Here is a 14,305-nt window from a genome sequence, read left to right as displayed (position 1 = left end):
GTTTGTGAACAGCAGTTTTCAGCTCTTTCCACAGATTCTCGATTGGATTGAGGTCTGGACTTTGACTTGGCCATTCTACCTGTATACGTTCATTTGTGACCTGTTCCATTGTAGATTTTGGTTTGTTTGGGATCATTTTCTTGTTGGAAGACAAATCTCCGTCCCAGTCTCAGGTCTTTTACAGACTCCAACAGGTTTTCTTCAAGAATGGTCTTGTATTTGGCTCCATCCATCTATCTTCCCATCAATTTTAACCATCTTCCCTGTCTGTGCTGAAGAAAAGCAGGCCCAAACCATGATGCTGCCACCACCATGTTTGACAGTGGGGATGGTGTGTTCAGGGTGATGATCTGTGTTGCCTTTACGCCAAACATATCGTTTGGCATTTTTGCCAAAAAGTTCGATTTTGTTTTCATCTGACCCGAGCACCTTCTTCCGCATGTTTGGTGTGTCTCCCAGGTGGCTTGTTGCAAACTTTTAAACAACACTCTTTATGGATATCTTTGAGAAATCGCTTTCTTCTTACCATGCTTCCATAAAGGCCAGATTTGTGCAGTGTACGACTGATTGTTTTCCTATGGACAGACTGTCCCGCCTCAGCTGTAGATCTCTGCAGTTCATCCAGAGTGATCATGGGCCTCTTGGCTGCTTCTCTGATCAGTCTTCTCCTTGTTTGAGATGAAAGTTTAGAGGGACAGCTGGGTCTTGGTAGATTTGCAGTGGTATGATACTCCTTCCATTTCAATATGATCGCTTGCACAGTGCTCCTTGGGATTAACGTTTTGGAAATCATTTTGTATCCAAATCCAGCTTTAAACTTCTCCACAACAGTATCACGGACCTGCCTGTTGTGTTCCTTGGTCTTCATTATGGTCTCTGTGCTTCAAACATAACCCTGAGACTATCACAGAGCGGGTGCACTTATACGGAGACTTGATTACACACAGGTGGATTATATTTATCATCATTATTCATTTAGGACAACATTGGATCATTCAGCGATCCACAATGAACTTCCGGAATGAGTTTGCTGCACTGAAAGTAAAGGGGCCGAATAATATTGCACGCCCCACTTTTCAGTTTTTGAATTTCCACAAAAATTTAAAATAACCAATAAATTTTGTGCAACTTCACAATTGTGTTCCACTTGTTGTTGATTCTTCACCAAAAATTTACATTTGGTATCTTTGTTTGAAGCAAGATATGTGGGAAAAGGTTAAAAAGTTACAGGGGGCTGAAAACTTTTGCAAGGCACTGTGTATTTGATATTCTTATGTCTAAACATTGACAGTTATAACATTTTACAAGACAATCTACAGTTCTCCAGGTTTAATCTTTGCAATGAATTTGTGAAATATGCTCTTCTGAACACAACTTGTGGCTCTCAGAATATGGCAACATAAGAATTATTATTTTTCAATGTATTTATTATGCAAAAGTATGATAATAAATTATGAATGAACTTTATAAGCTTGGTATACGCAGAATTATGCTGACCTGCAACACAGTCTACACTTTGTTTGTGCAGCATGTTGAAAAAGCGTACAATTTCTCTTTTTCTTAATATAAGTTCTATGAAAAGTCCAAAAGGGGGAAATTAACAAATAGTACTCTGAAAACCAGATACATTTGGTATCGCCCTTTGTTGTACTGATCTACGGAATACTTTACTCCTCCTGTATGGTTATAGTAATATAAAAGTTTATGGCTCTTGGAATGCAATGATTTACAAATAAAATGGTTTGTCATAAAAGACAAACTTATGTATGACTGGGTTAAAATGCAACACAGCTTCCTAATACATTTTAATTACAAGAAAAGGTTACAAGTTGTTTTTGTTCTTTTGTTGTTGTTTGCTCTTTGACCACTGGGGATCCTACCAATCGTATCGTGCCATTTAGCTACCCAATATGTTCTAAAAGTAAATGCTTTAAAGGGACACTGTCACCTGAATTTGGAGGGAACAATCTTTAGACCTAGGGGCTGGGTTTTCGGGTGTTTGATGCACCCTTTCCTTACCCGCCGGCTGCATGCTGGCTGCAATATTGGATTGAAGTTCATTCTCTGTCCTCCGTAATACATGCCTGCACAAGGCAATCTTGCCTTGTGCAGGCATGTACTACGGAGGACAGAGAATGAACTTCAATCCAATATTGCAGCCAGCATGCAGCCGGCGGGTAAGGAAAAAGTGCATCAAACACCCGAAAACCCCGCCCCTAGGTCTAAAGATTGTTCCCTCCAAATTCAGGTGACAGTGTCCCTTTAAGTGTTGGTCCACTTTCATATCACAGCCACTATGTGGCTAGTAAAAAAATATATGTCTGCATTCTCTTAGAATTCCAGTGGAGTGAAGAGTTATTCTATTTACTGACAAGTATATGGCAATGTGCAGGTCAAGCTAGCGAGGAATGCTGCCGGGCATGCATGCTCAGTCACTCTGCGGATGGCCAATAGAAATGGCTTTCTGCGCTACTGACTATTTTGTTAGGTAGGATATAGGACATAATATAAAACATATTGCCATCATACTTTTTCACCTTCCATGGTCATGGGCTAAGAGTCCAGTTAAACCCCTTCCTGACATCTGCCATACATGTACGGCTGGTGTGGGCATTTGAAAGGGAATCAGGAGCTTAAAGGGGGTATCTGGGACTTTTCCAAAAAAGCCAAAAATGTATCTCCGCAATAACAGGCAGGTAATTGCAACTTACCTGCATGTTGTGCATGGTGCCGTTCTTCTCTGGTACAGAGTGGTCACAGACCGCTGCTGCCGGGGATTCACTTCCCTTTGCTGATGCAACGGGCTGGGACTTCTGAGGTCAGTATGATTGACAGCTGGGTCCACCAGTTAGGCAGCAGGGATTGGATGTCTGTCAATCACAATGACCTCGGAAGTCCTTCCCCGTCTACAGAGCGGACGGGAAAAGAAGACTCCGCTCTGTAGATGTGACATCAGCAGAGGCTTCTGAATTCCCAGCAGGAGCAGTCTGTGACCGCTCAGAGCCGGGGAAGAACGGCGCCGTGCACAACAGGCCGGTAAGTTGTATCTACCTGCCTATTAGGGCTTAGGTACAATTTTTTTTAAACATTCCGGATATAAGGCAAAGTACCTAACCCTCAGATGCCAGATGTGTAAGGCCATGTTCACACAATGAGTACTTGGTTCAGGTTTGACGCTGCATATTTTCATTGCGAAAAACGCATCATACTTTTGTAGCAAAGGGTGTGGGATTTATATCCCTCAGATGCCCACTCTGCTGTTTTTAGCACTATGTAAACTGATTTGTGGCACTTTTTTTTAAGTCCGCAAAGTGTCTATCTCTGGTGAGGAATGTATTCTATCCCCATGGGAAAAGGTGTTTATATGTGTATGTATATATGTATGTATATATGTGTGTGTATATATGTGTGTATGTATGTATGTATATATATATATATATATATATATATATATATATATATATATATATATATATATATATATATATATATATACATATACATATACATATACATATATATATATATATATATATATATATATATATATATATATATACATATATATATATATTATAATTTTTGTTATAATACAGGTTTTTTTTGTGGAGGGGGTGGTGAGAGGTTACTCAGCTTTGGACTACAGACCACCTCCAAGATAAGTGAAAGGGGCTCAGAAAAAAGATAAATAAGTTAGAAAATCCCCACTAGACTGCCAGTATGAGCTCACTGACTGATTCTCAGATAGCTTTCAGCTGTCAGCATTAGACACTGCAATACAGAGGCTGTAGACTGCAAACAGTGCAACATTTTTATGAAACACCATTACAAAAATGAATTTCAGCTAACAAAAATGTAAAAAAAAAGTTCTAAAAGGTAGGCACCTCTATTAAGATGCACAATTGCAGGTGCAAGTATCCGAAAGGCACTTAAAATAAAAATATTACAATAAAAATTTGAATCACTAGCTACATTTTCACTTATTAAAAATGAAGACATAAAAAAAAACACATTTTGTACTGGTGGCTTTGTAAAATTCCAATGTATGAAAATATAAAATAATTCAGCCTGTTCACAAAATTCTGTAAATATAATAGAATTGCGTCTTTTCAGTTGCCACACCTCTTCAAAAAATGGAAGAGTTTAAAATGGTTTTCCATAAATTGACATTTCTAATGTAGCCATATAAAAGATAATGTCTGCTCAGAGGCATTGCTGAAACCCCCCTGATCTATAAGGCTAAGTTCCCACGATCAGGAAGTAGCAGCACTTTGGACAGAGTGTATGTTCGCTGCCGTCTATTGAACCATGCGGATTCACCGCGTTCAATACATTCTTTTGTTCAAATCTGTTGCGGAGACTAGCGTCTGCACAAGAGAAATGGACTTACTACGGCTCGAAAACCCATGTCGGTCTCCGCGGGTGATCTGCAGGTGCACATGGGACGTCTAGAAATCCCATCCACTATGCTGTAACATCTGGCCGCTGCATAAATATGCATAAATATGCAGTGTCAAAACTGCAGAAATTCCTAAAGGTTTCGACTTCTCCATTTTCCCATAATCTAACTCCTTCATAAGTGACTCTTAATTAGTTAAACCAATTTAAATAAAATGAAAACATGGGTATTACTGTATCTTTTTCTTTATAAGTAGGGCCTTGGATTGATAAAGGCTGTGAGTCGAGTGACCTGCGGCCGGTCCACAATTACCATATGTCAAACTTCTGAATTTGGCCTTTGTGCTTTTTAAGTAAAAAAAAAAAGTAAAATTTCCATCTAAATAATTGTACATATGTATGTTCTTTGCATTTCTATGTTGGGACATTGAATAAATACAGTAATCTAATCCCCAATCATTTTCTGACAGCATTGAGTTGCAGCTGCAGGAAGTCGGCAAAGTGAATAGGAACGGGGTGTATGGTTACATTGAAGCATTTGTACCATGCACGAAGGATACTCTTGTCAAACGTCTGAAGAAACTGCACCTTCACATACAGGTATTTACATGATCAAAACATAAGTATGGTTATGTACTAATACACATTCTTATTTCACTCATTTTTAACTGTCATTCAATAACCTATGAAGCCTTTTAATGTTGCATGTGTTTCCACATTGAATTGTAGCGTAATGTGGAATTTTCCATAGAAGCAGACTGGGTAAGTGTAATCCGCGGCCCGAGGGACACACCTGACCCTTTAACTGTTCTGTGCAGCCTGCATACTGAGTCAAGCAAAGTACTGGAAGCAATAGCTTTCCACCTGTGCATGATTTGAGCCCAGTGCTGAACGGCACCACAATCCCCGTCCTGCATCTTGATTTCAACAATGGTATACTATGCAGCCAATGAAATGAAAGGAGATAACACGGTACTAGTGACTGAGGTGCTTATGCATTAGTAAAGCAGCCAGATAATGCTTATCGGCAAGTGTATAGTGCTCAGCTAAAAAACAATCATGAAGCACTGCGGACAGAAGAGTAAGGAAAGCACCACTCACCAAGTCTATGAAAATAATCCTTTATTCCACATTTCAGGACATGGACAGGGTATGCAGGGAGTTCAGTGGGGTACAGGGAGAGGAGTGTGGACGATAGCCGTTTTGCGTTGTTCTTCTACAGGTCCACCCCTCTGAACCTCCTGCATACCCTGTGCGTGTGCTGAAATATGGAATGAAGTCCTATTTTCGTTGACTTGGTGAGTGTCGCTTTCCTTATTCTTCTGTCCGCAGTGTAATAGGGAGCAGCTGGCTCCCTGCTCCACTCCTCAGCCTGTGCATCTGAGACTTAGCACAGCAGATGCGAGGGCTGTGGGGGGGGGGTTAATAGCAAATGAGGGACTGTTCGGACATAATACTGTTTCAGGAGCTGTCAGGACATCATATCAGGGGTGGACATTCAGTTGTGTGCAATGTAATAGGAGTGTAACCACTGTTACAATTTTTGGCATTAACCCCTTAACGAATGCCGATATGCCTTTTAACGGCGATAGTTAAGGGGCCTTAATTCTCAGTGCAGCTTTTTAACACTGAGAAATAAGGGTATAGGGCGCCCCCCCCCCCAGTAGCATCAGAAAATCTCCAGGATCCCAGCCCAGATCCTGGAGAACATGATCAGGGCCGAAGATCCACAGGGCTGTGGAGGCGGAGTTAGTTTTGGTCGGCGTCGGTAGAAATGTACCGACTCCAGCTTTTAAAAAAAATGTATTAATATTTCATAATTGAACTTTCATATGAATTTTATAAATGTTACTCAAATATGTATGTTCTATCAAACTATGAACACCAGTGATAAGCAGTTCTGCTGGAGATAAACATTTCTTACTACTTGTGTGTCACTGTTCTCCACTGCCCTTATCTAATCTTATACTTGGTTAACCTCATGGTGCCCCAACCCCCCTACTTACAATGTATGAAACTGAAAGTGAAAATGTGTTGCAAATTCTTAGTAGTAAAGCTCCTCCTCTAGACTAGATGTTTACTAGGTGTGCGTCTTCCAAGCATCTCACAGCTGCTACTCAGAAGAGGAAGACTGTAAGAAGTATTATCCTTTCAACAAACTTTGCATCAGTTAACTGTGAGTACATGAGGAATAACAGTATTACTGACCACTATATCAGTTGTACGACCTGGCAATAATTTTGTACAATTGTTTTTAGAAAAAACAATTGTCATTTGGATTGTGAATGCAGAATTGAAAACCTGAGAATGTCAAAGAAGCGTCACATTAAATCAGCTGTATTTGAACATTTCACCATCACTCAAGATAGAAAACATTGTCTGTCAGTGTATGACAAATGATCCAGACGAAAACAAATGCTGTGAAGCCAAGATCAGTGCATATTCAGGCAAAGATAAAAATGCTCCTACCAGAGCTTCTAATCTAAAGAGACATTTACAGCGCTTTCATCCAGAAGTACTGAAAGCAGTGGATGAGAGAGACTGCATCCAAACCAATGAACCAGTGCCCAGCTCTTCCAGCCAAACAAAGGAGCAGAGAACTTTGCAGCCATCAGTTGCAAGATATTTTGTCAGTGACAAAGTTACTGTGACAATGACAGTAGATACATTTAAAAAACAGATCATAGAGCTTGTTGTAAAGAATAGTGTGCCTATTTCATTATTTTCACGACCAGCTTTTATGTGTCTGAATGGGGAAATGGCCCGCAAGCTTGGTGTTTCTCTGGAGAGAGAGTATTAGAAAATTAGTAATCGAAGAAGCTTTTAAACAAAAGGAAGAACTTAAAAAAACTCTCAAGGGACGCTTTCTGTTTCTTAAAATGGATGCCTGTACACGTCAGAGTGAACTATTTTGCCATCAATGTCCGATTTCTTTGTGACAAAAATGAAATAGTTACCAAGACATTGGCAGTAAAAGACACCAAAGCTCATCATACCAGTGAGTTTCTCCAGGTCTTGGTGGAAAAGGTTCTGCAAGACTATGAACTTAAAAAAGAGCAAGTTCTTTCTGTCGTAACTGACAATGCTTCAAATATGATAAGTACTATTAAGCTAATGAATGAGAGTAATGATAGTGACCAGCAGCTAGAAGAACATTCTGGGTCCACAGACACAAAAATGTTTGAAATAGAGGAACACAGTATTGTAACTGAGGAGCAAACTGAAGTTGCTTCAGATGAACAGCAACATGATAGTTTAGATGATCTTGTTGAAACTGTGTCAATACGTTCTTTCATTCATCACATGCGCTGTGTTGTGCATACGCTACAGCTGGCTATAAGAGACAGTCTGCAAGAAGGACATGCTGCTGCACTGATTGGCAAGCTGAGAAAATTGGCTACTGTTGCCAGAACCCCTAAAGTTGACTCTATTTTGAAGAGACGTGCTGGAAAAGGGGCAATTATTGATCAAGCCACACGATGGGGCAGTACTTAATGATTCAGCGCTTGGTTGAACTGAAAACCTTTCTTGTAGACATGGCTAACCCTCAACTGACGGTAAATGAAAGTCAGTGGAATCAGGTGACTGAGCTGGAAAAATTGCTAGAGCACCCATTTACAGTGACTAAAAAATTACAAGCAGAGGACTTAACTCCAGGTATTTTCTTAAAGGCGTGGAAGAACCTGATATTTCGCCTGTCCCAAAGAGGAGGGTTAATTGCAAGTGGCATTGCTACATCAATGAAACGGAGAGAGGAGCTACTATTACAAAATAACATTCTTTTGGCAGCTGTTTATGTAGACCCAATGCATCGGATTCTTCTAGATTATCAACAGCTAACTACACTATGTTCCAAATTATTATGCAAATGACATTTTTCTCTGATTTTCCTAAATGGTTGGTGCAAATGAGTCAGTCTAATAAAAGTCATCACCCGTTAGAGAATACATCGAATTTTATTGAATAAACCTCCCAATGATAACAGTATAATCTCCAAAATGAATAAAAGCTTAAAATGCGCTGTTCCAAATTATTAGGCACAGTAGAATTTCTAAACATTTGATATGTTTTAAAGAACTGAAAATGCTCATTTGTGGAATTTGCAGCTTTATGAAGTCACATTCACTGAACAGAAAAGCTATTTAACGCCAAAACAACCTAACAGGCCAAGTTACATGTTAACATAGGAACCCTTCTGTGATATCACCTTCACAATTCCTGCATCCATTGAGTTTCTGCTTGTATTTCTTTGCATGAAGTCAGAATAGCCTCCCAGAGCTGCTGTTTTGATGTGAACGGCCTCCCACCCTCATAGATCTTCTCATAATGATACTCCAAAGGTTCTCTATAGGGTTGAGGTCAGGGGAAGATGGTGGCCACACCATGAGTTTATCTCCTTTTATGCCCATAGCAGCCAATGACTCAGAGGTTTTCTTTGCAGCATGAGATGGTGCATTGTCAGCATGAAGATAATTTTGTTCCTGAAGGCACATTTCTGCTTTTTATACCCTGGAGGAAAGTTGTCAGTCAGAAACTCTATATACTTTGCAGAGGTCATTTTCACACCTTTAGGAACCTTAAAGGGCCCTACCAGCTGTTTCTCCGTGATTCTGGCCCAAAACATGACTCCTCCACCTCCTTGCTGTTGCAGCCTTGTTGGGACATGGTGGCCATCCACCAACCATCCACTACTCCATCCGTCTGGACCATCCAGGGTTGCTCAACACTTATTAGTAAACAAGAATGTTTGGAAATTAGTCTTCATGTATGTGTGGGCCCAATGCAACCATTTCTGCTTGTGAACACTGTTTAGGGGTGGCCGAATAGTAGGTTTATGCACCACAGCAAGCCTTTGAAGGATCCTACACCTTGAGGTTCGAGGGACTCCAGAGGCACCAGCAGCTTCAAATATATGTTTGCTGCTTTGTAATGGCTTTTTAGCAGCTGCTCTCTTAATCCGATGAACTTGCTTGGCAGAAATCTTCCTCATTATGCCTTTATCAGCACAAACATATCTGTGCTCAGATACAGCCACAAATCTCTTAACAGTACGATGATCATGCTTAAGTTTTTGGGAAATTTCTAATGTTTTCATCCCTTCACCAAGGCATTGCACTATTTGATGCTTTTCGGCAGCAGAGAGATCCTTTTTCTTTCCCATGTTACTTGAAAACTGTGACCTGCTTAATAATGTGGAACATCATTTTTAAGTAGTTTTCCTTTAATTGGAATCACCTGGAAAACTAATTATCCCATGTGTTTAAGATTGATTTCAGTGATCCATTGAGCCCTGAGACACAATACCATCCTCGAGTTTATTGGAAAAACAAAACAATTAAATCTTTATCACACTTAAATCCAATTTGCATAATAATTTGGAACACACTGTAAAGGAAAAGAAGCTCTGTTTGAAATAGCAGTAAGGATGAAAGGGTTGCAGAACAGTCAGGAGGAACAAGAAGAATTTGGTCCTCCTGCCACATCTTCACCCTCATCAACTGATGAAGAATTTAATTTCGAAAACTATTTGGATCACAAGGACCGTGCAAAGCGTTCCCGCATAGAAGAAGAGTCATCCCCATCAAAGAACACAGCCAGTACATTTCAGCAGAATTTTTCATGTGCACTAAAAGAAATTGAGAAATTTGACCGTTCATCAAAAATAACAGTGCAACAAGCGATTCCTCTGTATCCTGACATTGTCAGATTTTGCCCGAGTGGTTACTGCTTTGCCACCAACCCAAGTTAGTGTAGAGAGGTTGTTCTCTGCTCTCAAAATAATTAGATCAGATTTGAGGGCATCCATGAAGGAGGATCTGACAGAGGCAATACTTTTTCTGAGGACAAATTTATAGATTTCTGCTTATTAACTGCATAAGTGTTTATTGCATATTTACTTACAAGAGTTTATAAAAGTTTATAAAAGTTATTTGCTATATTCTAATTGTATTCTAATAAATATAGTTTTTGCTCTAAGTGGTCCGATTACTTATATGATGGTGAGAAACTGAATAAGCACGATGTTAATATTTTACAACAGTAAATTTATTGTTACGAATTGGCCATTTATGAAGGAGTTGGAGTCGCAACCTGATAAAATCCAGGAGTCGGAGTCTCAACTGTGGCTTACCGACTCCACAGCCCTGGTCCTGCAACCATCAGAAGATTCCTTCGTGAAGCCAAACTATTTATTTCCATGAAATCCTAATAAAATGCCATTGCTGAGAAAAAAATCATGTTGGAAATGTTAGTTAGAAGTGACACCGCATTCTATGGACAGATGAGAGCACGATTGTTCTCATTGGGTCTAAAGGCTGCAGATAGTTTGTGATATGACCCATAAACAGTGAATTCAAGCCACAATACACCGTGAAGAGTGTAAAACATGGCGGTGTAAGCAGAATGGCTTGGGGAGGCTTCTCATACTGTGGAGTCGGGCCCATTTACCTCATATCAGGCACCATGGACCAGTTTGAATATATCAAAATACTGGAAGAGGTCAGGTTTCTTTATAATGAAGAAGAAATGCCCTTGTTTCATCAAGACAATGACCCCAAACACTCCAGCAAATGGGCAACATCCTGGTTCCAGACAATAAGATCGATGTGATAAACTGGCCAGCCCAATCCGATTGAGAATTTGTGGAGTGACATAAAAAAGGCTGTTTTCAATACAAAACTTAAGAATGCGAAAGACCTGTGGATTATAGTCCAGGCCACTTTGGCTGGAATGTCTGTTTGCTGCTGCGCAGGCGCTGCAGCACCATTTTGAAACTTTTTTTTTTTTTCTGAATTTATGGATAACCTCAAACAAATGAATTACATACACATTATAGATGCGATCATGCTGCAGCGTAGGCACCACCATCGGCGCCTGCCGAAGGGGATTTTTTTTCCCCCCAAGATATATTTTTCATTATGTAAAATCGGGGGCAGAGTTCACTGAGGCCCCCACCCAGAGCACGAACATATCATTAACTCAAAACTGAAACTAAAGATTAAACAACCACAAGTCGGATTTCATCATCCAAAGTAGAAGTGTAATCAGTAGAACGGCACCGACCGGACACTGTCTGTAGGTTAGTGTGCACTGGTTGTTTGGGGGGCGCTGGGTCTCTTACTCCCACCAAACTGATATTGATTACCTATCAATATCTTAACTCCTTCACCCCTTCAAGCCATGGCCATTTTAAGGTTTTTTTTTTTCTTCGTTTTTTCTCCCAATTCTTCCAAGAGCCGTAACTTTTTTTTTTTCCCCTTATCTCCTTCACTATAGCCATGTGACGGCTTGTTTTTTTGCAGGACGAGTTGTACTTTTAAGTAGCACCACTGATTTTTCCATATAGAGTACTGGAAAACCAGAAAAAAATTTCAAGTGAAATTTTGAAAAAAAAGTGCGATTACACAATTGTTTATTTACCATGTTCACTATGTGGTAAAACTGACCTGACAATATGATTCCCCAGGTCAGTAAGAGTACGCAGTTACCAAACATGTATAATTTATTTTAAGGGTGGAAAAAAATTCTGAAATTGATATGAAATAGTTTTTGCGTTGGCCATTTTCTGAGACCTGTAACATTTCTGTTTTCCAGGATCTGGGGCCGGGTGAGGGTTTATTTTATGCATCCTAAGCTGACAATTTTATTGATAGCATTTTGGGGTACATATGATGTTTTGATTGCCTGTTATTGCATTTTATTACAATGTTGCAGTGGCCAAAAAACCCACTTAATTCTACAGTTTCAATTCTTTTTTCTCATTTCGCCGTTTATATTTTTTTATATTGTTAAAATGTTTGTTTGTTTTTTTTCACTTTAAAAAATCTCCTTAAGTCTTGAAGCTGCGATCATTCGATCACCTGTGCATTGTAACATTGCACGAGCCCTTCTATGTATAGCAAAAATCATGATCTCCTATGAATGCTGTCCATGGGCCGGTATTTACAGGAGTATTGTAATGAGAAACACCGGGGTTTTCTGCAGACCCCCGGCTGTCATGGCAATCGATTGGCACCCGATCACGTGACAGGTGCCAGTGGGCTTCCGGAATTATGTATTATGTGTTAAATTTGGCTGCCTTAGATTGACAGTGTGATGTAACTGGATGACAGCCATGGGTGGATCACGATTCCACCCGCGGCTGTTAGGTGCACATGACAGCTGATTAAATGTACTGTTATGTGCCAGGAAAGATGCAGACTCAGCGATGGAACTCGCATCAGTCAGGGACACGACGTATGATGTAAATATATATCCTATGTCATGAAGGGGTTACACCTGGAAAATCCTTGTAACTTTTGTTCCCGTGCATGCTCTACAGCTGTAAACAGCTCTACTTTGGTGGTTCTTACAGTATTTATAAAGATGCGTTTTATTTATGCCAGGATGACCGACTGAAAGAACCATTGGAAAAATTGAAAGCCGCGATCAGCCTTGTGATGCCTGGCCAGCTGAGCAGATACCAGGAGGAGTGTCAAGCACATAACCAAGCTAGAAATGCCAAGTATGTATATGAGCTGCCTTCTTATCCACCTGTGTTTCCCTTAGCTCATTTGTTTCATTATGCAAATTCCTATGTTTGTCATAGATTCAAAGCAATTATAAGTTTCTATGCGCTTGTTAGGTGTCTGTTTGGGTTCATGCAGACAGCCGTGCAAATCGGTCCAATCACTGATCGCAGTGCACAGGCTGGCCATGGCTCTCCCGAGTCCATGCATTAGCCCAAACGTTGTCTTTTTGCTTAAACAGTGACCGTCATTTTAATCTTTATTTCATAAACCAATAGTGCACATGAAAATAAGAGACTTTATAGTAAATCGTATCAGAGAAATCTGCTTCTTTCTGGGCCAGAGCTGATGTGTAAATGTGTATTCAGTGCAGACAGACTGCCCCATTACCGAGGAAGGAGATGGCGGCTGTTACTGATACACTTCTATGTAGATATTGGGAAAAGAGAGCATCTATGCCTCTAGCTCCTCCTCATATCTGCATAGAAGTGTATCAGTAACAGCCGCCATCTCCTTCCTCGGTAATGGGGCAGTCTGTCTGCACTGAATACACATTTACCTCCGTATGGAACATTTTTATAATGGCTGATCAGCTCTGGCCGAGAATTAAGCAGATGTCTCTGATAAGATTTATTACAAAGTCTTTATTTTCATGTGCATTATTGGTTTATGAAATAAAGGTTAAATTTACGGTTATGCTTTAACTAGTAGGAACATTGCCTTCAAAGAAATTGTTATTTTTGGGCAACAGGGCTGCAACTTACTATAATTTGAAACCGTTTTGGACCTCAGAAAATAGGATTTCCTATTAAAACATTTGCTGGGGTTGTAAATAAGCACAGAGGTCGACATCACCAGGGGTCAGTAAAGGGAAGTAATATAGGTCAACACAATGGCTCTGAGGTCCGGGGTTCCAATCCCACCAAGGACAAAATCTGCAATGAGTTTGTATGTTCTCCCCATGTTTGCGTGGGTTTTCTCACGGTTTCTCCAGTTTCCTCCCACACTCCATAGACATACTGATAGGGAATTTTAGATTGTGAGCCCCAATGGGGACAGTGATGATAATGTCTGGAAAGCGCAGCAGAATATGATGGCTCTCTGTAAGCAATGCGTACTAGAGGTATAGTCAGCTCCTGTTAGTGTTTCTCTGCAGCATCCATGTTATGAATGCCACACTGCTACATGCCGAGTAGACACACAGTACTGCTGCAAGCACTGCAAATGCACCACCCGCTCTGCTACATACAGATGTATGTACACACACCGCTTTGCTGAATATTTACATTTACAGGCACCCTCTGCTGTAGACAACAATATTAAACACTCAGCCCTCTGACTTGCATCGTACACTGATTTTAAAGTCATTTACCATGTATGTAGTTGTAAGGGTCGTCCAT

General features: G+C 40.2%; 1 protein-coding gene across 3 annotated transcripts in view; it reads left to right on the top strand.

Moving 5' to 3' along the window:
- UBN2 (ubinuclein 2) overlaps nucleotides 1–14,305 on the top strand; it is a 155,057-nt gene that overhangs the window by 89,509 nt on the left and 51,243 nt on the right. For all 3 annotated transcript variants that reach the window (XM_077275887.1, XM_077275884.1, XM_077275886.1), the window contains 2 exons: nucleotides 4,869–4,998; nucleotides 12,783–12,901. In XM_077275887.1, the coding sequence (XP_077132002.1) occupies nucleotides 4,869–4,998; nucleotides 12,783–12,901 (249 nt within the window). The remainder of the gene's footprint in view (nucleotides 1–4,868; nucleotides 4,999–12,782; nucleotides 12,902–14,305) is intronic.

This window comes from Ranitomeya variabilis, chromosome 8 (genome assembly GCF_051348905.1).
Source record: "Ranitomeya variabilis isolate aRanVar5 chromosome 8, aRanVar5.hap1, whole genome shotgun sequence".
In the NCBI taxonomy this organism is placed as follows: Eukaryota; Metazoa; Chordata; class Amphibia; order Anura; family Dendrobatidae; genus Ranitomeya; species Ranitomeya variabilis.
Note: the sequence above shows the minus strand (reverse complement) of the source record. Positions and strands in the feature narration are given on the sequence as shown.